The 26711-nt window shown below is 42.7% G+C and overlaps 1 protein-coding gene across 1 annotated transcript; it reads left to right on the plus strand.

The window, feature by feature from the left end:
• The first annotated feature begins 809 nt into the window (after positions 1-809).
• Positions 810-21459, plus strand: arsb (arylsulfatase B). The gene is made up of 8 exons (XM_069673416.1): positions 810-1070; positions 1989-2175; positions 2308-2498; positions 2853-3060; positions 8658-8901; positions 10985-11055; positions 18178-18309; positions 19753-21459. The coding sequence occupies exons 1-8, from the start codon at positions 810-812 to the stop codon at positions 20016-20018; spliced, it is 1560 nt and encodes a 519-aa protein (XP_069529517.1). The 3' UTR covers positions 20019-21459.
• The last annotated feature ends 5252 nt before the right edge of the window (positions 21460-26711 follow it).

Raw genomic sequence — 26711 nt, forward strand, 5'->3', positions numbered from 1 at the left:
TGTAATTTAATTGGTTTACATAAATACGTTGTTAATTAAAGCAATCTACTTACTGGCTTGTATTTCTTGTTTGTGTTTCTTAAGTCCTCTTTTTTGCTCAGCACTCCTTCACATCTTCAATAGAGCCAGAGTCTTCATTCTTACTCTGAAAAACATCACAAGTGGATAGTTATATGAAAAGCACAATTAATATAAGATGAGAGTATATAAGATTGCAGAGTTTAGGTAATGTAGTCATATAAAACTAATTGTGGGTAGATATGTTTCTAAAGGGTATGTAATCTAAAGGGTACCAATTAAGTGTTAAAATCTTCTCATTTCATAAGCTACAACCAGCAGATTTTAGGCAACTTCGCTTTAAACGTGACTTTAACAATTAATTAATCATTAAAACAGTTACCCTTTAATTTTCGGTCTACTGACTAATTGATTAATCGACAAATTGTACTGTTCTTATCCAAATTATTGAAGATTTATTTATTTGTTTGTTGTCGTATGTTTTTACCAGGGTTTTTACCCGGCTCGGCTTCCGTAAATTCACGTGACTCGCTGTTTTCCAGTGATCTGATTGGCTGCCGCGGCCAAGGCAGTGTTTTTAAACACGGAAGTGACAGCTAAATACATTTCTAACGGTTTTTTACCACTTTTTAATATTATTACGATCAATTCATGTAGTTAGAACAACCGTTAGGAAAGCTTACTTTTAGCTATGTTTGTTTCTCTTAAAACGTTCAACACAACCTGACGGACTTCATTGTTTACTGTGTGACAAACTACCTCCATTGATGGGGCAGAGTTCAGAACTAAAGATGGACAAAACGCAGTCGGTTTGTTCGCTTCTCGTAGCTGCTCTCTACCTTAGTTTTCCGCTGGTTTTAGCGACTCAGCAGCCTAATATCGTGTTTGTCCTGGCGGATGACTTTGGTTGGTATGATGTCGGCTACCACAGCTCCGAGATCAAGACCCCGAACCTGGACAAACTGTCAGCCGGAGGAGTCCGCCTGGAGAACTACTACGTTCAGCCTCTGTGTACTCCCTCCAGAAACCAGCTCATGACCGGGAGGTATCAGGTGAGAGCCACTTAACTGCTACCAGGTACATTTACTCAAGTAGTTCACTTGTGCAAGTACTTAATTATAGAGTATTTAAAGTTTCAGGTGTTCTATACTTCTTTGCATTTATCTGATACCTTTTGTTACTTCTTATATTCAGATTAGTAATACAAAATATAATGAACTAAGAAGTTATGTCATTACACTGTAAGTACATTGCAGGAAACGTGTAGCTTGTTTTCTACACAATATGGTGCAGAAGAAAACAAAAAAACTAAAATTATTAGTTTTAACTTTTAGTTATTCACTAAAAAACACTGCACTCGTGTGTCAAAGGTATATAAGTTCATGAGTTTGAGCATAACCTATTGAAATTTCACTGCAGAGAAATTTTGCTACAGTCCAACAGTTTCAACAAAAAGTCTACATTCATAGACGTCTCACTGTTATTCTTTGTACCTCTGTTTAGAGTTTACACCACATAGTACAGTGATGCAAACTAGAAGAAAAATGTCGACATCCTCCTGTCTGGTCACTGCATTTTATCTGTCATACATTTGATATTTACTTTGGCAAAACAGTAGAAATGTTTTTTCAACGGTTCCTTTAAAGTCTTACTTAAACTTAAAAATCCACTTATCATTGTAATCTTCATACTTAAAGAGTTGCACCATGAGGCTGTAAATTCCAGTTCCAATTGTGAACACTATTATGTGTTAAGAAGAACTGTCCAGGGAAATAAATCTAATTTTGTCACTGGTGGAAAGTGTCAGGACAGAGGCGCCTCATTCCAGGACATTTATTTAGAAACTTTTGTTTGCATCACTGTCACCACAGAAGCTGTTGCTTCCCCCTTTTGCTATTCTTACATGTTGCCTTATTTGTCACAAGGAGCATTTATTTCCTAATAATATGTGTTTGTTTTGTCCTCCTCAGATCCACACAGGCATGCAGCACCAGATCATCTGGCCCTGTCAGCCGTACTGTGTGCCTCTGGATGAGAAGATGCTGCCTCAGTTAATGAAAGAGGCCGGCTACTCCACACACATGGTGGGCAAGTGGCACCTGGGCATGTACAAGAAGGACTGCCTGCCCACACGCCGAGGCTTTGACACATACTTTGGTATATATTTTATAAGAAATAAATCCTTTGATGTCACTCTTATACTCCAGGATGCAGATTTATTCCTAACTTTACTCTTTTATGTTTGGAATAATCTCTGCCCTTTGTCCTCAACCCCTACGTGTGCTCTAGGCTACCTCACAGGCAGCGAGGACTACAACACCCATGTCCGCTGTAGTCACATTAACCCTCTGAACCTGACGCGCTGTGCGTTGGACCTGCGGGACGGAGAAGAGGTCGCCACCGGATACAAAGAAGTCTATTCCACTGAGCTGTTTAGCCAGAGAGCCATCAGCATCATCGCAAAACACAACTCAAACAAGGTAACACACACACATGCACACCGTGTCAACTAATTAACTTTAGTAGCATGAAAAAATAGAAGGTGAAGACATTACCAGCTATAAAAAAAAAGCACATTTGCCTTCAACATTTCTCAGTGGATGCCATTTCAGTAGTTAGTGTGTCAGAGCAGAGAAAGTAGGTCGAAGGAGAAATCTTTCTGCGAAATAACCACTTTATTTCGGTACATTTACAGTTAAATCTGGTACTTTTAATTAGTAGGATTGTTGATTGTTTAATTGGTGTGTTACTGCAGACTACTGCCAACTATTGCGTCACTTACAACAGGAAGTCACAACGGAAAGTCTTCACACGTTGCCCTCTTTATGTTTCAGCCGCTCTTCCTCTATTTGGCGCTGCAAGCAGTCCATGCTCCCCTGCAGGTGCCCGACCGCTACATCGCCCCCTACAGCTTCATCAAAGACCACAACCGCAGGCTGTATGCTGGCATGGTGTCGGCCATGGACGAGGCAGTGGGCAACGTCACTCTTGCTCTGCAGAAGGGAGGACTTTGGGACAACACGATCCTGGTGTTCTCGACAGGTATGTTGACGTAGTGAGACACTGGATAAACATTGTTACAGCCAGGGTTTAAAGCCCAATGTTGCTGACTGCCAAAACTTTTTAGCCATTCTAGTGATAATAAAAGTATTACAGTGTTTTGCTCTTAATCAGAAATAAACATGCCATGTTTAACTAAGCTTACAGGGTTGTTTTTGTTACAGATCAACACATCCTGTAACAATCCTGTACCACGTTATTGATGCAGTATTATTTCTGCTTTGTAGAATTTTGTAGAAGGTTTTAAGATGTAAGCAAATGTTACATCTTACTCTCTCTTACTTCATTTAATCTAGAGTTAACCTTCATGGAAAGCACATAGACGGGATAATCAGGTGAACGCCTCTGGGAATGCTAATACAGTTTCCACAGCTTTTATTTGTTCTCCTCTGACTCTTTTCTATCGAGCCAGAATGGAAACAGAATCAGTGAGTGCTAAGTAAAGAGCAATTACATTTTATGTCCTGAGACTCAAAGCTGCATTTTCTTTGTGCATCAAAGCGAGTTTTTCCAGCGCGTAGGGGAGGTTCAGGTGACATCCTGGTGGCGGGTTTATAGAGTTAAAGTATCAGGGGGTTATGTAACACTTTTAATTACACAACAAGGTCAAGAGGGAGGCACATGAAACAGATATACCTGCATGTTTTTTTCTCTGGACTTTCATGGTCCAGTGTTCAAAAGCTTTCTGATTGGGTTCCAACGATCAGATCAAATCTTGAAATGAGTTCAAAAGAAAGAGAAGGATTCTTGTGTTTGATCACATGATCAGGTTTCTGTTTGATCTGGATCACACACTCAGTATGTGTTAGGTAGGTTTGGGATACCTTTGATTCAGAAAAGTAGGATTACTGTGATCCTGGTAGAAGAGAGAATTCAGGGAGGAAGAAAATATAATAAATCTTTTATGCTGATCAAAAAATACATCAAATTTATCATGTAGTTTATACTGTAAACATTTATTTATATGTTGCAGCTGATGTCTTAAACTTTACAGTGACATAGATGAGTCTGATGTTAGGATACCTATTTAGCCTTCCTGTGCAGTATGAAAAGGATTTTGTCCCTATTAAATAATCCACCTGGGACCCGAGCAAGTCTATTTCTTTTTTTGTTTTGCAAAATTATATTACAAGAAACTCTGACATGGCAGGTTACACAGAACACACAGAAACAACCACAAACAACAAATAGACAGAGGATAGAGGAGACAGCCTGGTTCTGTGACGCAGCCACTGAGGACCTGGTTGCACATTAGTTCAGATGCTCAGCTACCCTTCAACATAATTATTCAGTTATTATAGACTATATACTCTGTTCGAGGTCAGGTCTCAATCATTTGCTGCATGTCGTCGTCTGTTTATCACATTTATACATCTATGTGACTGTTGTGAGATACTTGTTGTGGCTCAGATGAGTCTGACCGATGTTTGTACAGGTTTAAAGTGCTGTATTTGTTCTCCGACTAACAACTCTCAAGGCATCTCCTCCTTCTCCCTCATTAAAAAATCATGAATCTGCAAATTTCCAACAAAACACGTCTCTGCCGTCGTTTAGTGGCAACTTGTTGAAACTTAGCTCGCTTTAAATGTAGTAATTAGTCGTAGTAACGTTAACGTTAGTAGTCAGTAGTGAGTTTGCAAAAATTATGATGACGGTTACAGCTGGCTCGCCCATCACCAAAGTGGTTGCCATAGGTTGCATTTGACCCAACAAACTCACAGGAAACACCTTAAAAAAGTCGAAACCAAGGGATTTATTGAAGACAATACTAACAACTGAATCATTAACTGAAGTCTGACAAAAGCAACTAGAACACAGCACAGAATCCCAGTCTTACAGCAGTCCCCACTCCAGAAGCCTCTCTTGATGTAGTGCTGGTGTTTTAAATAGGGTGCTGATCCAAGGCCAGGTGCACTTCATTTGCAATTAGGTTCACCTGCAGAGTTGAGAACAGAAGGGGAGAAGGGACAAACAGAACAGGGAGCACATACAGCCGTAACACCCCCCACCCTTAAAACAATGAATAAAAAGTGTCATACCATCACACACAACAAAAGAACTATTGACAATATAACACAAAGTCCATTAACGGGATTGGCTCCTTAGGTTTGTGACGTCTCAAACCTGCCAATCTGTAAACGTGTTGTTCAGCCTGTCCTTGGTACACTGCAGTTTAAAAGCAGACAGGCCCAGCCATGGAGATGACTGCTTATGTTGTCCCTGATATGTCTTGTAGCACATTAAAAACACTGGATTTTTACCGGAGGGGGTCTTTAAAGCGACCCCGTGCTGGATTTCTATCTATTGTTTTTTTACATAGCCAGTAGCCATAGTACATAGTTGTGCATAGTCCCATTTAGAGCACTGGTAATCTGGATTCTGTAACGTAGAAACGTTTTCTGTCAGTATCAGGCGATCAAATCCAATGTTGCCTTGAAAAACAGACACAAAAGTAAGAGGGATTAAACGGTCTTGGATTGCAAAAGACGGATCTACTACTCTGGGTGTCCACTAGAGGGCAGTGTTTGTTATAGTATGTTATGTTTTGTGTCAGGAGCCTGTCAAGCAGCAGAAGGAGATTTCCAAAAGAAATCAAACTGAAAGAAAGAATGTGCTTCATAAAGATGTTTTGTAGAGTGCATTATATAGCTAAGATTTGGGCGTGCTGCATCCTTTAAACATCTGCCTGCTCTCAGGTTTCCACATGTGGTGCTCCTAATGATTGGCATCTGAAGTAGGTAACTCCTTTGAGGGTTATTTTAGGGGGTTTTGGGTTTTTTAAAGGGTAATTAGAAGACAGGAACAATGCTGTGAAAGTAAAGTGCGAGGGTTTTTAAATGCCCGTGTAGGTGGCCTGTTTCATTGTTCTTCCAACACATTTGGTTGGCTCTGCCTCTGAAGGGTTCAGTCAGCCATATGCCGGGCAGACACTGACTCTGCTGATCTGTAACTGAGGGGAAAAACTCAAAACACTTCCTGCTTCTGTGCCAATCTGATATCTGACTTCAGCTCCCAGTTGTATGTTTTACGAAAGCATTCTAATAACGTACCAAAAAGTAGTCCAGCAAGGTCCATCAACGGCTTATGTTTTGTTTTGTTCAGGCTGTCGTCAATGACCCACATGTGTCAGGCTTACCAGGAAATAAATGAGCCCTAACCTTGAAATTCCTTTATGATGAAACTGACTGCCTCACGGGGACTTTACTGTAAGAGTAAATGAGCTAAAAAGCTTCAGGGGAAGCTGGGAAAGAGAGAATCGGCCTGTCGAGAGCCAAAGCAGCTTGGAAAGGCATTAAGGAGCAGACGGACTCTTCCAGAACAGTTCGGGAGTCGCCAGCAGACTACTTCCTGGACTTGCATGTCACTCTGCTGCTGAAAGGGGAGCCCTGCCTGGATGTGATTGGTCAAGTGTGTTTATACTGGAGAGACTTGCTGGGATGATGACAGTCAGTGTAACTGCCAGTGTGTGGACTTGTGTAATGGTTGGATAGCATGCAGAAGTATTGGTCCAACAGGGGAGACAAATGGCTCGTGGTGTCGATCGATTGATGGCAGCGTTGGTCAGTCCTGCAATTTGGTCGTATTTGATGGATCGGCATTCATGGTCCCCAGAGGTTGTATCCAACTGACTTTGGGGATCCTCTGAATTTTCTGTAGTACCACCATGAAGTTTAACTTCTGGCTCTTTGTATCATCTCTTGACAAATATCTTATGAGTGGACACTAAATTTAGTTCAGATATTCATGGTTCCCAGGGGTTGTATCCTACTGACTCCCTCTGACTTTTCTGGAGTGCTATCATAAGGTTGAAATTCTGGCTCTTTTTATCATCTCTGTACAAATATCTTATAAATGGAAACTAAAGTTGGTGAAGATTTTTCATGGTTCCCAGAGGTTGTATCATACCACTTTTGGTGATCCTCTGACTTTTTCCTGTGGTGCCACCATAAGGTTGAATATTTGTCTTTTACTGACAAGTCTTGACCATTATTTGATGAATTTACATAAAGCTTGGTTCATGTTTTTCAGTGGTTGAATCCTAATGGCTTTGGTTATGCCCTATGGATAAACATAGTGCTACATGTCTTGACAATTATTTCATGAATTGACAAGAAGTATGGTGCTGATATTCTTGGTTTCCAGAGGTTTAACCCTACTGAGCTGGGTGATTCCTTGACTTTTCTGTAGTGCTACCGGGATGTTGAAATTCTGGCTTTTAGTGTCATCTCTTGACAAATATCTTATGTGTGGACACTACATTTGGTGAAGATTTTCATGGTTCCCAGAGGTTGTGTCCTACTGAGTATGGTGATCCTCTGACTTTTCCTTTGGTGCCACCATAAGGTTGAATTTTTGTCTTTTACTGACAAGTCTTGACCATTATTTGACGAATTTACATAAAGCTTGGTGCTGATATTCATGGTTTCCAGTGGTTAAACCATAATAAGTTTGGTGATTCCCACTTTCTCGTGTCTTGCCATTGAATTACTTGATGAATTAACATGGCATTTTTGTGCAAATATTCATGGCACCAGAGGTTGTATCCTTTGGTATTCTCTTGACTTTTCTTTTAGCACAGCCAACATGTTAACAAGATATCCAAAGAGTTATCACATCATCTGAAAGATGGATTGGCGATAAAATTGGTACAACCATTCGTAGTTCCCAGAGGATGAATCTTAATGACTTTTGTGATATTTGGACATTTCCTCTAGCAGCAACAGCAGGATTACATTTTAGTAAAATATCAAATAAATGACATTGGACTGGTCGGCATGAAATGTGATACACACACATATTTTCCCATGAGGATGACTTTGATAATCCTCTCACCACCACCAATTTTCAATCGTTTAAATATTTTGGTTCATTGCTCTATACCTGTAAAACCAATGGAACTCCCATTGACATAAGCTGTACTGAGCTGTGTTAGCATGCTAAATAACTAAACTAAGATGATGAGCATGGAAAATGCCTGCTAGTCATTAGCATGTTTATCATGTTCGTTTTGGTTGGTGTGTTGATGTTAGCTCAAAGTTCCACTGTGCCAAAGTACTACCTCAAAGAGCTGCTAGCAAAGCTAAAGCCTCAGCTCTCAGTGCATTGATCTGCAATTTGTTGCACAGTGTAAACTTTGCAATCACGAGTGGAAACAACATTGTTTACTTGTTTTCCTGCAGCAGATTAGATCTTCAAAGGTAGTTTCATGATCGCGCTGATGAGTTTGCTTTCTGCAGAGAAAGATGAAATGTTTGTCCAGGGCAAACCAAATGTTTTAAATCAATATTTTCCACAGACTCAGCCACTCTCTTCTCTTCTTCACAGGAAGAAAATGAAGGCTGTAGTCTATGGACATATTACATTTAAGTATCGGCTTGTTTTCTATATGGTAGACGTGAGGCTGAAGACTCCCCATTTCTTGTCTTCATGCTTTAATCTTTATATTTATTCATATTAGAATCTCCAGGACAACTACATTATTTACACGTGCAATGTTCTGCATCTGTCCATCTTGTCTATCTTTGTCTTTTCTCTCCTTGTATGTGTCGTAACATTTTTTCGCTGTACTTGTTGGACAGATAACGGAGGTCAGACGCTCAGTGGTGGAAGCAACTGGCCACTGCGAGGAAGGAAGTGGTCGCTGTGGGAAGGAGGGACCAGGGGAGTAGGATTTGTCGCCAGCCCGCTACTGAAGCAACCCGGAACCGTCAGCCACGAGCTCATCCACATCTCTGATTGGCTGCCAACACTTGTGGGCCTGGCGGGAGGAAGAACAAACGGTACAAAACCACTGGACGGATTCAACGTGTGGAACACGATCAGGTGAGCCTTGTTTGCTGTGTTGTTTTGGACTTGAACTCCCACTTGAGAGATGTTTCTTGTGTCAGAGTTTACATCCTGAGTGATACCCGCTCTTGAGTTTGACAGCCTGCCCTCTCTTTGTGCCTCTTTCCGATCCATCCCCCCCAAAGCGCTCTCGCTCCAACTCCCTCTGCCCGTCTCCCTGACCCAGCGTCTTTTTCTTGTAGGAGCCCCTGCTCCTTCAATAAGCCCTTTGTTACTGTGGCAATGGGAGCTCAAAGAGAAGGAAATTCCATCAGTCATTCTCACACAAATCTGTAGTCCTTCCATCCCTTTCTTTTTTGCCCTTATCCCCTCTTCAGTCCCATCTCTGCCCCTGAGAGCTGCTTTGAAAGTGTGATGAGTTTATTACTTAAGCTAAATGTGGGAACAAACCTGAGATGTCTGGAAGCCACAACTGACTTCTGACAAAGTAATTTAGGTTCTTTGTACGTAATCGTAAGCAAGTTAGTAAGTGTCTGTAAACTTTCCTGGCAGGGCTTGAATTTGGTGTGGGTTAGCTCAGGTATTTGTTGCCAAGGTTACTCAATAAATTACGGAGCCAGTCATAGGAAAAGTCACACGGCAGCTTTTGGCCAAGGGTGATTATCGACTAAGGCAGTTGCTGTGTTGACGACCAGTGTAGCAGCAGTTGATGATCTTAATTTGGCGACAGATGTTGAAGAAGAAGAGATGCTGTATCAATCCCAGAGGGGAAATTTTTTCACTCTGATAGTACAAACATGCTACAGACACAAAGGCCTGAATTACACGCATGCACAAACAGGAACCAATGGACATGCATTAATGGAGAGATGTCAGAGTGAGGGGGCTGCACGTGGACGTGCGCCCCGAGCAGTTGGGGTTTCGGTGCCTTGCCAGGAAAGGAACTGGCACCTCTCCAGCTACCAGCCCCTCTTCCACACTTGGTCCGTAGCAGGGCTTGAAGCGGCCACCCTCCGGTTCCAGAGTCCCTACAACTACTGCCTACCCCTGAAGGTCCGTGCGGGGAGTTTGGCTCCATAATAATATAGCACCAGCTAATTCTGCAGAGCTGTCTTTTAGCAGAGCTTTGAGACCATCTCAGCTAACATAGCACGTGCATGCTAACTGCTAACTATGATATGGATAGCAAAGCATTTTCTAACTCATCATTCAGCAACCAACTGAAGTTAATCTGACTTAGATGACTGAAACATAGTCTTAAACACAAAACTCTGCTGTGTTTGGACCCAGGCAGGTGTCAATCAAAATGTAATAAGCCCCGCCCACACAGTCTTGAGGAAATGGTCTAAACAGCTGTTTATTAAAGTTTATACATGTTTATTTTTAGTCAGATTTTGCAGATGTTTAAGCGTTGATATGACTCAAATATTTTTACTATCTCCAGCCAAATCCCCACACGCTTTAATAAGTCTTATGAAACAGTTTAAACCCCCCTGATGCGCTGTCCATGTTGGTTTGAGTTCAGGTCATCACACAGGCTGTCACCGAGCCCCGTTTGACTGACACATTATATTTGTAAACTAAATGTGGACACAGTGCAGAAGGTGAAATTGAGGCCTGCAGCAGAAAATCAAGGCTTAGCCCGGACCACAAACTACCACTCACAGCCTCCACTTGACTCGATTGGCTGCCGCACGTCAGCTGACCGCCGGGCTGCTGCCGTTGCTGTGCGAGCAGCACAACAAACTGCTGTTTGTTTTCTCTGCTTTAAAATATCATTTTAGTTTTTTAATTGGCTCGCCTGTTGCAGAAAAACAGCAGCGCGACAGTTTGGCCGGTGACACTACAAACCAGGAGGAGGTTGAAAACAGTAGGCAGGCAGGAGAGAGAGAGTTATTTTAGTTGTGTTATCAGACACTGTGGTCAGAGAGAGCAGTGTGTTTTCTCTGTGGTGGAGTGCGGTCAGAGCATATGACTGCCTGGTGAACGACGGCCAGCTGCTTTAGATTTACAGACCTCAGAGGATTTTACAGTGCATGAGTCAGACATCAGTGTGTGTGTGCGCTTGTGTTGGTTGTGTATCCATATGTTAAAGAGTTAAACTGCTTTTATCTTCCAGCAAAGGGTTTGCCTCACCCAGGCTGGAGCTGCTGCACAACATTGACCCTCTGTATAACGACATCGCTCCCTGTAAGTACACATATTCCCTGTACATAAAGAGCTCTGTATATACTTCATATTCATGAGGACACATCAGGTTAAAACTCCGCACCTCCAGCAGGGTTTCATTATTGCATTTGGACACAGTTGAACTCCCATTCCCACCCTGTCTAAGTGTGTATGTGCAGTATGTGTACCTATGCTTCCATCCAGACCTGTGCTTTGACATTTAGAAATATAATCTCATGAAATAAAAACACTGGCTGCAGGACAACCTATCAAAAAGTATTTAAAGCAGCAGATCCTGCCAACAGGCTGATATAATTTCTCTTCTGTATGTAAATGTGGAAACTCGACGTTTACATCTGGTTCATTTTATACCAGTGCAGCTTCATGTCTTGTGCTTCTGTATTTGTTGGAGGAGTTTCCTGAGGCTAATGGAGCTGCAGTGGAAATTTGGAAAATCCTCCCAGTCATCTGCCACCAGCTTAAAGTGAACTCGGATTTCAGTGTTGATGTGTCATTTTGGAACATTTGGAGTTCATAGCATGAACTGTATGAAAAGATGGCCGACATGACAGCTCCCTAAAAGTGAAGCCAAAACATTTCGGGCGCCCCCTGCTGACTGGCTGCAGTATAGCTCATAAAGCCCGCCTCCTCCATGTTAACAGATGGAACATGAGTCAAACTATAAAATCAAAATACACTCATCTCAAACATGGTTTCTGACATTATAGTTAGTTCTTATCATGCTGATTTATGTCCAAGTGTTCATTTTTCTGACAAGGTTATTTTTAATTAGTTATTTGATGCTGTAAAAAGGGGGTGTGACTTCATGATTGACAGCTCTGTTGACAAATCGGGCTCGTGCAGCGTTCTGTTCCTGAGTAGCAGAGTAGAGGAGGAACGGCGAGAGGAGACGCAACTAACACTACAGTCATTGAAGTCTACATACTTCCAACTGGTCAAAAAACCCGCTCATACCCTGCCGTTAATGGGAAAGGTTATAGGGCATGTTCTCCTCGTGCATGCGTGGGTTCCCTCCGGGGTCTCCGGCTTCCTCCCACAGTCCAAAGACATGCTTGTGAGGTTAATTGTCGACTCTAAATTTCCCATAGGTGTGGGTGTGAGTGCGAAAGGTTGTCTGTCTCTATGTGTCAGCCCTGTGGTTGACTGGCGACCAAATTCAGGGTGTACCCCGCCCTTCGCCTAATGACAGCTGGGATAGGCGCCAGCCCCCTCCCCCGTGACCCTGAACAGGATAAGCTCCATAGATAATGGATGGATGGATGGGAAAGGTTACAATCTGCATTCAGACCCGGGTCAAATGACTCTGCAGTAGACCCGGGTAATTATCGGCTCCAATCGGCATTGATGGGAACACAAAACCTGTGTCGACACGCTAATCTCCGCCCCCTTTCCGGCATGATGCTATGCTCCGTCTGTAACTTCTGCGACTCCTCGTCATCTCAGCTACAAATTCCGCCTGTCTCCATCCGAGCAGCGCTCGAACATTGTTTCAAATTTGTCGGCGCCGAGTTTGATAAACCGACTGAATGAGTAATAGATACAATAAAGACCTACCCACGTAACATCTTCACTATTTACTAACCCTGTCTCTGGCGTGTTTGTGACGTCAGACGGTGACGCAGCAGAAAAGAGACCGACAGGCGTATACTTCACTGGCAATGGGAACAGAGACAATCAGCATTTATTAGCGGGTCTTCCCGGGTCTGAAAAACCTGCGTCAATGTGTTAATTTTAGTGGGAAAGGGGTGAGAGACACAAGGAGCACCAGTTTATTTCAGCCATTATTCATCTGCCAGGGACGACAGTTTGATAAAGCATGTGGCGTTGATGGAAAGTTACCTCTTCTGTGTGTGCTTGATACCTATCATCCTTTTCTAATGTTATAAGCCTCCTGTTTTCTCTCTTCCCTATGTACAAAAGACTCTCACTGTTTGAGCCGGTATTCACAAAACCCAGACATCATCATGAATCCAATTAAGTCAAGTCAAAGCAGGCTGGGGCCTAAGAACAGCACGTTACGTCACATGTGACTAAACTCACATTAGCGTATCAGAAATCCACGATACGTTTATTATGAGTGTCGGACTTTGTTTGAGTGGATTAAGAGTTTATGAGGAATCCGGCTGGATGTGGTGGGTGGATTATTATAAGTGTGTGTCCTTAAATGTGGCCGACCTGAAATGTACACACTTTAATTTCACGGTTTTATTACATGCGCGTAAAGGAATTTTTCTATGCAGACGATAAGCAGCTTTTTATAGATCTTGGCTTTCTCTTAATGATTTCTGCACCTCATGAAGTCGTGTTTGTTTTCTGTTTTCATCTAAAGAATGCTGATAAAGACGATGTTGAAACTGTGATCAATCAACGGTGTTGTAATCTGAGATAGTTGATGTGTGTGTGTGTGTGTGTGTGTGTGTGTGTGTGTGTGCTTACACTCTGTGATTGCAGGGAGGTTTCCAGGAAACGGGTCTTGTGACGGCCTCTTTCTCTCCCTGTCAGACTCGCTGGATTGCTCTCATTCTTGTCTAAACCACTTAATATTAGGCGGTCCTGCTTCTGGTCTGAGGCCACTATTTCTGTCTTTGCGGAGGACGCTGCACCTTAGTTCAAAAATAGTAAAGATATATATAGGAGTAGTGAAATGTCTCACAGATGTAGCATAATAAGAGGAGAAGCCCACCCTTTGATGTACTGTAAAGGTATCCCCTTCATCCTCTCAAAGTACAGTAGTTTTCTCCTCTTTTAACATGTAGACATGGCAGAAGACTAATTATAACTGATCGCTGCCACATGTGGCATTGTTATGTAATTTGGTAATCTGATGCAAAAGTTTTGAGAGGAGTTTCCACAAACTCAAAGTGTAACTGGGGTTTTCTTTGGCATCGACATCCGGAAATTCAGTCTTAAAACGTTTGTAAAGAATCGCACCTACAAGCCCTGATTTTATATAGTTCACAACTTAATTCATACTTAAAGTCACCTGTAAACTGTAAAGAGATCTGGGGCTGAATTTCAGCTTCAGCTTCACTGGTGGAAAGCTGGTGAGGGAGCAACTCTTAATGGTTGATATGTCCGTGGAACACATTTTACATGTCCATACTTGGTTTACATAATTTAACTCTTAAAGGTACGAATGGTGCTGCAGGGTGGTGCAGTGTTTAGCGCCGTCGCCTCGCAGTTAGAAGGTTCCTGGTTCGAATCCCGGTTCAGACGTAGTTGGCCTCCGTGTGGAGTTTGCATGTTCTCTCCGTGCATGTTCCCTCCAGGCTTCCTCCCACAGTCCAAAGACATGCCCGTTAGCTTCATTGGTGACGCTCAATTGGGCATAGGTGTAAATGTGAGCGTGGAAGGTTGTCTGTCTCTGTGTGTCAGCCCTGTGAGTGACAGGTGATCAGTCCAGGTGTAACCCCGCCTCTCGCCCAATGACAGCTGGGATAGACTCCAGCCCTCGAATGACCCTGAACAAGATAAGCGGTATAGATAATGGATGGATGGAGGTACAAATGTAGGGTATGGTTAAAGTTTCAAGCACCAACAATTGAATTGATTTTCGGCACTTTGTTGCAATATTTGCCGTCCTCTTAGCTCTGACCGCGTCCCCACCAACGTCTGAGAAATATATCTTGTGCTTTAGCTCCTTAATGCTCCATTATGCCCACCAGCTAGCCGCTCTGTCGTCTTACTGATGAAATAACTGCCTTCTGCAATTGGAAACAAGGTTGACAGGATAGTGAGACATGAAACATTTAAGGTAGGTCCCGAAAAATCCAAAAAAAGAGCTGAAAGATGCTGAAATTAATTTTTTAACCTTCATTTCCATCCCTAACAAAGTAGCCAAGAACCATCTAAAAACCCCACATAGCTTTAGTTTGAGTGATTAAGTCCATGTTTATGCAGCTTAAAGCAGTGCTGCTCAAACCCTCCTCTAAGTTTCTGTTCGTCATTAGCATCTGAATCATTTGGATGATAAGAGAACCCAGTGAAAAAAAATGCTCTTGTGTTTGAATCTTTATTGTCCGCCACCACAGTGACAAGCCGCTCCTCCTGATGCATTCCAGGCTGAGATTCCTCTTCCCTTTCTTCCCCTCGTTCCTGTTAACCCAGCCTCTCTTTGAGTCCCTGCTCCTCCACGTTCCTTCCTCTCGTCTCCCAGTCCTCTCTTAAGGCTTCTTTTGGTTTCTCTATTGAGCTCATGAAAAGCCCCTTATTTTCCCTACATTCTTTTCTCCTTTCAAGTTTTCAAAATCCCTCTCATTTGCTCTCTGCTGTGTGAGAAGAGGGATCCCGACTAAATGGGTCACCGAGGGGTCCCTGAACTTCTCGCTTGCGGAGAGAGAGAAACCTTGGACGTGGCCCAAGCCTTAAATCACCCCCAAATTTCCCCTCAATGCTCCCCGGCTCTCTTAAGGTCTCTTCCCGCTTCTCCTCCCTCGTTCCCTTTGAGCCCATTTGTGGATTCTCCTCCCGATGAGCCGGGCCTCTTCCAGCACAAAGACATGGATCTCACATGTTGTCGATGCTCTACTTTACAGTGTTTCCGCATGTCTGTTGTTTCCACAGATGTGTGATAAGTTCGCTTCAGGCGTCGTTCCACATTGAGCAACGCAGCTTCAATGCATGTGAGAACAATTAAGATGCCCGCATGTCGTTTACGCAATGATCAGTGGAGAATTCGATGTCAGAGCTTTTATCATGTGGTCGCAAAAACGCTGAGATCGGAAATGTTTTAATTCTCCAGTCATGTCGCTGTGGTCGAATCCAGTCCATAAAAACGAGCTCTGATGGGAACGTGGGATCCGTGTGGGTGTGTGTTTGTCTATCTGCAGAGAATTCGAGGAAACGCTTGTGTTTGACAGTGTTAGGACACCCAAATTACTTGCAAATCTGCCTAATCAGGACCACATTGTCGGGGTCGGCCACGGCATGAACCTGAGAATACTCTCAAGGCCAGATATCCGTTTTCTGAAGTGTGCACACTTCTGGGAGACATTTCCCGCAATAACAGAAATAGCTCATGGCAGGAGGCTGCGGAGCACTTAGAACAAAGTAATGGTAATAATAATAATATTATATGTCATTTGTATAGCGCCTTTTAAGGACCAAGTAAAATAGCACTCAGTCAGGGTGAAACAACATTAAAGAAGTGAAAAATTAGACCTAATAAAACAGAGAATAAAAACAACAGCTCCATAAAAGTGATATAAAAACGGATAGAAACTTTTATCGATCGGTTGCTGCCAAATATCGAGTGAGGGTAAGTTGAATGGAAGTTAATCAGATATCGTGATGTATCATTTATATGATTGTCTTGCAATATATCAATTATCGCTGAATCGCTGTATCGTGATATTATCGTTATCATGGACCACATATCGCGTATCGTATCGAGTATCGTATCATGAGTCACCCTGCGATTCCCAGCCCTAGTCTATGATAAAAAAATACCTTCCTCTAAAGGTTTGTGGAGTGATTTAAAAGCAGATGTTGACTTTGCTAAGTTTCTCAGGGAGGGAGTTCAACAGCTGCATAGCTTAAACAGAAAATGCTTGGTTTCCTCTTGTTACCAGTCAGACAGAAGTTAGGATGCCTGAGAAGCATCAGTTCTCTACTGAGCAGTGGGGCGGTGTAGCTGCGAAAGGATGGGAATAATACTGTTTGGTCTCTTATGGTGGATGCACACTGCCAAGACTAACGCCAAGCAACTCCAACCAACACCAACTGTTGGGTCGGTATGCGCCTACAGTTGGTGTTGGTTGGAGTTGGTTAGATGGAGTTGTTCAAGTTTGACATGTCCAGTCGGGTTTAGTGGAGTCATGGAAATTCACACCAATATGTGCCTTAACATTCTGATTCATGATTTTAAAACTTAAACAAGGAAAAAAGGCAGCAAAAGTCTGGTTTTCAGAACATTCTAAAGACTGCAACCAGCGACTGCCAACTTTAGCATGTTGAGGTGAGTCGGGCGTTGTCTGGGCAGTGTGCAGTCACCTTTGTAATTAGTTAATAACCCTAAGGTGTTTTGAACAAGCTGAAGATTAGAAATGGCCTTCTCACTGAGCATTTAATACAGGAAACACAATCATTCAATCATGATGAGCTGGAAATGTGAATTACTTTTTCGAGGTCCACTTGTGATGAGAATATTTAAACCTTTGCAAAAGTCCGTAGTTGGAGAAAGCATGATTTTACTACCTTGGCGATTTTGTCACATAAAAGGTCAAAATCCCACAAAAATGTCGGGTTGAATGTGTGACATTGGAGGACAGGTTCCCATCATTCTTTACGCATAGATCAGGTTTGAGGGGCGGGATAAAAAGACCAAAGGTTTAGCAAGCACACATTTTTGCTTAACAGTGGAAAGTAACATAATATCTGCAGATTTTCTGGCCCAAAGGAAGCTTATATACAGACAAAAGCCGAGGACCGAGGATTGAACCCTGGGGAACACCACACGATAGGGGGCTGGGGATGAGGAGAAGTTTCCCTTTACAATAGAGACAAACCTGCCAGAGAGGTAGGAATGAAACCAATCAAAAAGCAGTGTCCTTACTATAAACCTAGTTTTCAAGGCTATTTATGAGGAATTCATGATCAAATCATATCAAAAAAGGATAAAATATTCACTTTAATCTTATAAAACGTTGTAAATTACGTAATGTTTATCCTGTTCCTTGTTTGCTGACTGTTTTAATTCAGACTGATTGCGGTGATGGTGAAATATTCATTGTGCTTGGCAGAAATTGAAGGCTGGTGCTGACTTGACCACATTTCCACCATATCTGTCAAATTCCTCCAGCTGAAGAGTTCCATACTTAGAACACTTTTTCAGGGCAAGGATTGTATTGGACGGCTCAATTGTTGCTGTTTCACTGTTGATTTAACAGCACAAAAAGAGCTCTTTCTCATAGCTATATTTATTTTCACACCTCACTTGATACTGGCTGTGATTCCCAGGTATGCACTGAAACTTGGTGCCAGTCTGTCTTCTCGTATGCTTTGAATAGACACCCACAGAGGGCGTTTTGTGCAGTGGGAGTTTAATATCATCTTAATCAGCGGGTTTAACAAAAAAAGATGGATGACCTCCATGATCAGCTCTGTCCTCGCTGCTCTCTGCAGGTCCTGGCACGCAGCGGCAGTTAACTTTGGCTCAGGTGGTCAGCGGAGGCTCCTGGGCCAAGTCCGGCTTCAATGTGTCCATTCACGCAGCCATTCGATCCTCCAACTGGAAGCTGCTGACTGGATACCCAGGTCAGTATCTCCTGTCACCTGTAACGACATGTTTAGTCTAAGTGGGGAGCAGGAAATCAAACATACAGACACACAGTCACTTCTTATGAGAGCTAATCAGCGTTAGAAATAATCATTTGTGTGCTTAGAAAAAGTCTTGAATCTTTTATAAACACAATCGTTTTCATGGCACATTTTCTTATGTAACAAGCACTTTTACTTTTGAAACTGTGAGTACATTTTACTGATGACACTTCTGTACTCTTACTCAAGTAAACACCTGAATACTTCTATCACATTGCTCTGTAGCATTGTGTTGTATATAAAATGACACATTTTAAAGTGGCCTGTCTTAGATCTTTCATTTCAAATGGGAACAAAAATACGAATGTGTGTGTATAATGTAGTTATATTGTTAACATTGGTGAAACCTTCGCTGTGTCTCAATTCGGTGGCTGCATCCTTTGAAGGTTGCGGTCTATGGAGGATGAGTCACTCGTAGCCTGTGTAGACGTTAAAGCTAAACTGAAATGAGACGGTCTGGTCTACGGAGGATTTCCTGTTTGCGTCACCAGCTGTTTCTCTTTACCTTGCGTCACCTAACGCGGCTCCTGTTGACTAGCAACAGGTAGCTAGCTGGCTAACTAGCTAACATAACTAACGTCATGTAACTTAACCCATTATTTTAAAGATAATTTTGCTTCAAGGCCCTTTTTGTTTTTTGTTTTTACACTTGTATCTCTAGCTATTTGATTGAGTTGCAACCAAAAACGTTTACAAGTGTATTCCTCGGCCGTTTAAGAGGCCGCCATCTCTTTGGATTGGTGCGCGATGAATCTCGGAATCCATCGCGTGCATCCTTCATGGCTTGGGAAAAGGAGGACACATTTGTCAACCGCATCTGAAGGAGCCTTTGAAATGGGACGGGTTTTGACACGCTGCTGTGACACAATCTGCCTTTAAATGTGGCCTTTGAAGGACGCCGCCCCTGAATTGGGACACATCTCGTGTGTAATCACTGTCACCGATATCGCAGATCGGATGGAAGCCAGTTCCGACTACTTTATATGGAGCTAGTACGTTTTGTCCAGGGGTTCCCAACATAGGGTTTGGCGTCCTCAAAATGAGTCGTTAGATTATTAATCGAGTAGGAATTGAGGAGAAACTCACTTTTGTAACCTAATCTTTATTCATTCATTGGATACTTTTCTTAATTTAGCTCTTTTGTGAAGAATAGAAGAGTTTTAACACCTTTTTCCAAGAGCAGGCATTCAAATGAAATCAAGTTTAGAGGGAAAATTTCTCGTCAGCTGAAATGTGGCCCTCAACTAGACACTACTTTTTCTGCAAGGTCTCATAAGCCAAAAATGTTGTAATACTTTTAAGTTGACCTCGAGTGCTTTAGTAAACTTCCTTACTAACGTTCCACCGCTGCTGCTAAAGTCCTTCATCTCTGTTCTCCAGGCTGTGCAGTCTGGTTCCCCCAACCCGGGCACAACGGCTCGGAGTGGAGCCGCTCCCAGGTGGACCCCCTGAAGCCTGTGATGCTGTTTGACGTAGAGAAAGATCCCGAGGAGAGGAACGAAGTGTCCGCTCAGTTCCCCTTAGTTGTGGAGTATCTCCTCGGTCGGCTCAGCTCCTACCAGAAAAGCGCTGCGCCCATAAACTTCCCCGATGACGACCCCAGATGTGACCCGGGCCCCACTGGAGCCTGGGGACCCTGGGCTTAGAAGACAGTGATGAAGATGGCAGAACTTATTTTTAATGTGTTTACAGAGAGCGGGAATCTCTTTACTCTACGGTCATCAAACTTTTATAAACTCAAACACAGCTCCTTCCATCACACAGTAACTTCAGACAGTCTAAAATCTATTCAGCAGATTTGTTAGGAAAGTTTTATTTTATATTTTCATATGTGACCGACAACATCTCTAACTTTCTCAGCAGCCGGTGGAGAAAATCAGTCGTTAATGACAGACAGAAGCTCCTGTGATCGCTGATCTCATTGTTAGAGCTCTGTTGGCTGCACATGTTGCTGATTTGTAAAGATGGTCTCCCTGCCGTTTCAGGTATTTGCACTTCGTTTATCTGCTGGTGTGAAGCCGCGGGCTCCTCGTATGCAGGCTGCATTTAAGAGAGGAGGAACATTTCACCACCAGGCTGTGGTGTCTTTATATGGATTTTATTTAACGATTTTACAGAAGAGCGCTTGTTTTATCTCGATTATGAAATTTAAAGCTGCACTGTTCAATATTTTTGTACCGCCAATGAACAGAATAGCTTAAATGTGTTACTTTAAGTGAAAAACTCAGAGAATCATGAAGCTCCTCCTTTTTAAGGCTGCTTTTAACAACTTCAGGGTTATTTTTCTGTAGCCCCTTTTACACTGCGGGATTATTACGCCTCTGTTACATTCTGTCTTCTATGTAAAACGCATGTTGGCAGAATGATGGGGCGAAGTCGTTCTGCCTGTGAGATGGCATCAAAGGTAGAAACAGAGGCGAAACGGTGTCGCCGGCAGAGCCGCCAGGACGGCACAGCACCGTGTGGGTAGTTTGTTTACACCTCGCACACGTTTCGCTTCTGCAACGCTCTTTAAAAACACACATTTGGACGGCTTTCCACCGGCATTGCGTGGTCCAATGTAAAATGTAAAATGCTGCATCACGTCAGCTTTCCTTTGACGCTGTGGAGGAACCGCAGACTAAAAAGGGCTCGTGTAAATATTAGATTCGGACTTCCATGATGTTACGATTATACCTTTTGAATATGTAGGCAGCTGCCAGAAAACGGGTAAAAAATAATCGTTTGATTGATTTCCCCAACATTTCTGGTGGGGACCAGATCACAGAGTTGCTTATAAAAGGTCGCAGATGGAGCTGGTGGAGACCAAAACAGAGCTCAAAGAAGAGCGAATATTTAACTTGCAATCTCCAGGTTTTAAGAACTTAACATGAATGTTGCTCCATGAGTGCTGGATGTGTAAATAAGCAACTTTTTGCAGCCAAAGAATGAAATAATGCACCTTTTAGATGTGATTAAACTATTTTAAGCTTTAAATTAACTGGATTTTTTTAATGTATTAAATGTTGACACCACTATTCTTAAGTGCCTTCAGCTCAAAGCACAAGATGAGTTTTTGTTTTGTCTGGAAATAACATGAAATACTCAATAAAGAAGCTAAAATGCTGAAAAGGTATCTGTATAACTGACTCAAAAAGTGTGAATCTGGGCGCCTTAAATCTGTCTTATATTCAGCTACTTTCTGGACTATTTTTAGGTCACTTGTTTCCCATCAGTCTCCTTAAAGTTAGCGAGTAGGTGCTAAATGGGTTAGCGGTGTATTTCTGTTTAGAGGTTGAAAATGTGAGGAATTTCTCGAGCTCGTCGGGTATCTCTGATGTTATGGCTCCAGCTCCAGCTCCCACATGCCTGAACTGTTCTCACTGCGGTGATTCAGATTTAGAGTTATGGTGAAATATTTTCTCGTTCGCTGCGGGAAATAATATTTAACAAGTTAAAGTCACAAATTCACAGAAAACAACCACCAAAGAGTCGATGTTGAATCCGTCCAGAGGGATGATTTACATATTTGGACTCTAAGCAGGAGAAACTAATTTCCTTAATACATACTCCCTCTTTGACCTTTGACCCCTTTGTGATTGACCTCCCACTAGTAGCAGCGTGCAGACTACCACAGGAAATGCTCCCTGCAGAGAGTGGGCGGTCCGGCCCTAATGTGGGCTGTGACCTTTAACCTGCCATGTGAGTTGATTGGCAGCTGAGCGAGCTAAACAACAAAGCTGGTTACTGTGGAAAACAGTGAAGCCTGAGGAGTCCTTTCTCATTAGCTGCTCGGTTAGCGACTCCTGCTTCAGATTATAAGACGAAGTTTTGTTGGTTTTTATGTTGTAGTTTGGGTTCAGCTTTTTGGCAGCTCTCGTTTGATAAGAAACAAAAAGCCTAAATTGCACAAAAAAGTCGGATTTCTTGCAGAGCTGCTGTAAATGAGAAGCTATAGGCAGGAGGCAGTTAGCATAGCTTAGCAACAAAAAAGACAGGGAGGCAGGTAGCCTGGCTATGTTCTAAAATGTATTTGCCTACAGGCACCTCTAGCGCTCAGTAATTAACACATTAAATCTTTATTGTTAAACACAAAAAGGTTTTATGACCAGAAAGTTGCTGCCTCCATCCAGGAGATAATCCGGCACATATCCACATGTAGCCTATGTAACAAGATACAGCTTTTTTTAATTGACAACAACATTTCTCTCTACTTCCAGATCAAACTTTTATTTGCAGAAAATGACGACTTGTTAGGAAAACCAACAGATGCAACAAAGATATTTTTCACAGCTCGAATAATGCAAAGAAAACAACAACAACCGAACACTAATGTTTTAACTCAGGACGAGTTCACAGATCAGTGTTTGGTGGATAACCTGGTTCTCTCAACATCTCTGCGTGCTCTCCACCAGTCTGTCACAGAGCTGTTGGGTGACGTCAGGCCGCTCTTGGTGCAGCTTGTCTTTGTTCCATCCGTCTTCCTCTTGATCACATTCAGGAGTTTTTTCAATGGCTCGCATCTGGATTATGACATGAAGAGAGAGACGCTGATTTAAGGAACATTCAGAGTGGCCAAATCTTCCAGCACATCTAAAGCTCACCTGTGCATCTTGTTTGTTTAAGTGGTAAAAAAAAAAAGTGTAAGATCAACAATTTGTTGTTTTAATTTAAGAAACAAGTCACTGCATCCAGCCAAAAAATAGTGCGACATGTAACCAAAGTGAAACCCTGTGGTTTCCGGGTTTTACAGTGCTGCATGTGTGACGTCCACGGTTGGCTCCGGTTGGAACTCTTGATTTTCCTGGCTGACGGTCGCTTTCCTTTTCAGACTGTTTGCTTCATCTGAGCGTCGAGTTTGTTTCTTTCTCTTTGGATTTTCACTTCTTGTTGAAGTTGTATCTGTAGTCATCCATCTTTTCTTTGTTTGTTCAGCCATAGTAGATTACTGTTTACTCGCAACACTTGCAGAGAGCGGAAAAGCAGCCGCTTAGCTCCGCCTACCCTCTCTGGCAGACCAACCACTGCTGGCTGATGGAAAACGCGTCACTGACTGGGCACTGCTTGTGATTTTTTCCGCATAAGTCGCCGCAGACACCCAGTCTGTAATACTGCAAATGCAAAGGCTTTCATCAGTGGGCCATCGGCTCAATCACCATTGTGTTACCTCATTCGGCGATAGATAGAGACTTAACAGACATTTTACATGAAAGTCTTTGAGATTATAAGGGACAAATAAGAGAGTGGAATCCATCTTCATTAGTAAGTGAATACATGTATTTCTCAGAATGTTTTTCAGGAGCTTCCAACAGTATCACATGGTCTTCATCAGCAGAGATTCATCTGTTGCTATGCTGTGACTTCATCCACAACACTTTTAAGACTCTCATAATAATCAGAATCAGCTTTATTGGGGAGAAGTATGAGGGCACATACAAGGAATTTGACTCCGGGTTTTCTGTGCTCTCAATGTACAGACACGCATTAAAAACAAGGACAGGTTAGACAAGGTTACACAGACACTAATGCACTAAAAACTAAATCTAAAACTACTATATACACACCTAGACAGGAGACAGTAGACGATGGTGTACGAGAGGTAGATGGTTGTGTTCAGTCACCAAACATTTGCAGATAAAGACTGTGTGAAACTTCTGTCTCCGTGGCCTTGAGTGAACTTTAATGCTTAACTAATGAGGGCTTATGAGATTTTCGGTCGTGTTTCACTGAATTATTTATCCAGTAACAGTCCTCCCATATGGCCCGCCAAAGGCAACACTGTGCTGCAGCTCATGCTTAAATTTTAAACACCTTTTCTACATTTTTTGCATATTTTCTTGCATTTCTTTTAAGAACAAATTTCTAATTCTGAGAATGTGACTGTATGAACTCCGGCCAACGCGTATGTGTGCCTAAAATAAGACATATTTCTACCAGAGCGGCTGCTAAGTGGAATTTAAACTGGGATTTTGGTGATGGCTGCCTCCCAGAATCCCACATGATTATTTGATGCTTCTGAGAAAGCACTTCTTACATCGCTGAGGACGTAAATTTGTCACTCGCTCGTTCTTGTTAGTTTACTCTACAATCAAAACTCTGCGTTTCAGCTCGATGGGATCGCTCGTTTAATTAGACGTTGCCACTGCTTGTTATCCTTCTCAAACCGAGGCCGGGGAGATTCTCAGACCACGTTTGCACTTCTCATACCCCGCTCGTGGTGAGCTACCCCTCCTGACGAGTTATTCCATCTTCACCCTCTTGTCATTACGAGCGGCCGACCTCGGCGGTGTCACAACTCGTCTCCTCCTCATACTTTTCAAAGCGGTTTTGGTGTCTCTTTCACACTTAATCCTGCTCTTTGACTGGGCCCTGTGAAGTCTGCCTCGCCGAGTGACAAACACGCCGCGGCTCTGATTCGTCTCTGCTGAATCAACACGGTGACTCTCCGGCTCTGACGTCGCCCCCCCCTGAACCCCTTTTGTTGTTTCAGCTGTGACAGAGCTGTGTGTGCCATCAGAGAGCCTCCAGTGTGATGACCCTGAAAGATACGACAGCGTTAGAGCCTGATAGGCTCACGTGTTTTAATTGTAGGTCCGTCACCCTTGATTCCTCTCTGGTATGTCCTCAGGAGACACTGAAGAGGCTCACGGTGAAGCGGGAGAGGAATTCCAAACTAGATTGTGTCTGCTTGTGAAAACAGATTAAAATCATTGTGACCACTGCAGCCAGGAATGTGTTGAACCTTGAGCCTGGAAAGGGGGAAATCCAGCAGCTCATCACACCTAACAATAAAAAAAACATAACACCCAGCAGTTCCTGAGTGTCTGCAGACCACCACAGAGGTGTGGTGGTCTCTTCTGTTTCTGTTACTTGTTCCTAAAGCTTGTAATCGTCTTTTTTAAAGATTGAGGACATAAGAGGTCGATTCCTCCCTGGTTTAAAAGGTCAGAGCAAATGCAAACCACTACATGTCTGGATGTATTTCCCTAAACAACAAGAGTTCAACTTGGTCAGTATTTGTTCTTTAGTCAGATGTGGTCCAAAAATAAGTCGTTTCTTCCTTGGCCCAAGCTGCATCCTTCCACCAAGTTTCATGAAAATCGGGCCGGTAAGTTTTCCATGATCCTGCAGACAGACAGAAGTCGCGTTCGCACAGTCGACAGTCTGCCCCTAAAATTGTCCAGAGTTGCCCCTTTCACACACGTCTCATGGGGCAGGACATGGCGTAAGAAGTAAACATGGTGATGATGCAGTAATAATTTACTACATCACCAAAGCCAGTAGGATTCCTCCTCTTGGGAACATGAATGAACACTTTGTACCTACATATCCAACAGATGCTGATTTTCACCTGTTTTAAAGTGTGAGCAAAGTTACATCATATTTAAAAAGTAGAGAAGTTTTAGCCAAAGTAGTACACAGCTGGCAGCCCGGCGAACAGCGACTTATCGTAAACTTTAATGTAAAATATGATATATTCTGCTTTATATTGTATCATGTATTCAGCTCCTCATTTGCTTATAATGCTATATTTTGTAATAGGTGCAACACTACATTTTGGTTCTCCCATATTTTACAGTAATGTGTATAAAAATGTCCTGAGCTGTGTTATAGCTCATAATGTGCATCCATCCATCATCTATACCGCTTATCCTGTTCAGGGTCGCAGGGGGGCTGGAGCCAATCCCAGCTGTCACTGGGCGAGAGGCGGGGTTACACCTGGGACAGCTCACAGGACTGACACATAGAGACAGACACCGTTCACTATCACACCTACACCTACAGGCAAACCAGTTAACCTAACAAGCATAACCCATGAATACACAAGTAGAACACGTACAACTTTCTCGCTGTGAGGCAATAGCGCTAACCACTGCACTTCCATGCAGCCCATGCAGCTGCGGCTCAGTGGTAGAGTTGGTCGTCTTTCAATCGGTAGGTCGGAGATTCGATCCCCAGCTCCCTCAGGCTACATGTCAAAGTGTCCTTGGGCAAGACACTGAACCCCAGATGGCTCCCAGTGGCATATGAATGTGATAACTGATGTGGTAACTGAGTTGGACACTTTAGGTAGCAGCCATCACCTCTGCCATCAGTGTGTGAATGTGACATGTCGTGTAAAAGCAGCTCTGGGTGGTCGCAGAGACTAGAAAAGCGCTATATAAGTACAGTCCATTTACCATGTACAGCATATTAAAAATAAAAATGAATTGAGCATTTTTAGAACATCAGTAAATCATGGTTTTAAAATATCTTATGTTACTGAGTCACAATATAATAATTTTAGAAATATTTACATTGCCATGTTTAAACTTTATTTAACCCTTTAATCCCCTAACCCCTTGTTCGCTTCCCATCAG

The sequence above is a fragment of the Semicossyphus pulcher genome, unplaced genomic scaffold (genome assembly GCF_022749685.1).
Source record: "Semicossyphus pulcher isolate SPU_LCO1_2020_fin unplaced genomic scaffold, fSemPul1.0.p SCAF_22, whole genome shotgun sequence".
Taxonomy (NCBI): domain Eukaryota; kingdom Metazoa; phylum Chordata; class Actinopteri; order Labriformes; family Labridae; genus Semicossyphus; species Semicossyphus pulcher.

Bases quoted from the DNA above. Each gene is read 5' to 3' on its own strand.
- arsb (XM_069673416.1), top strand. From the start codon at position 810: ATGGACAAAACGCAGTCGGTTTGTTCGCTTCTCGTAGCTGCTCTCTAC. The intron at 2,499-2,852 runs GTAACACACACA...TTTATGTTTCAG, and splicing joins CAAAACACAACTCAAACAAG to CCGCTCTTCCTCTATTTGGC. The intron at 8,902-10,984 runs GTGAGCCTTGTT...TTTATCTTCCAG, and splicing joins AACGTGTGGAACACGATCAG to CAAAGGGTTTGCCTCACCCA.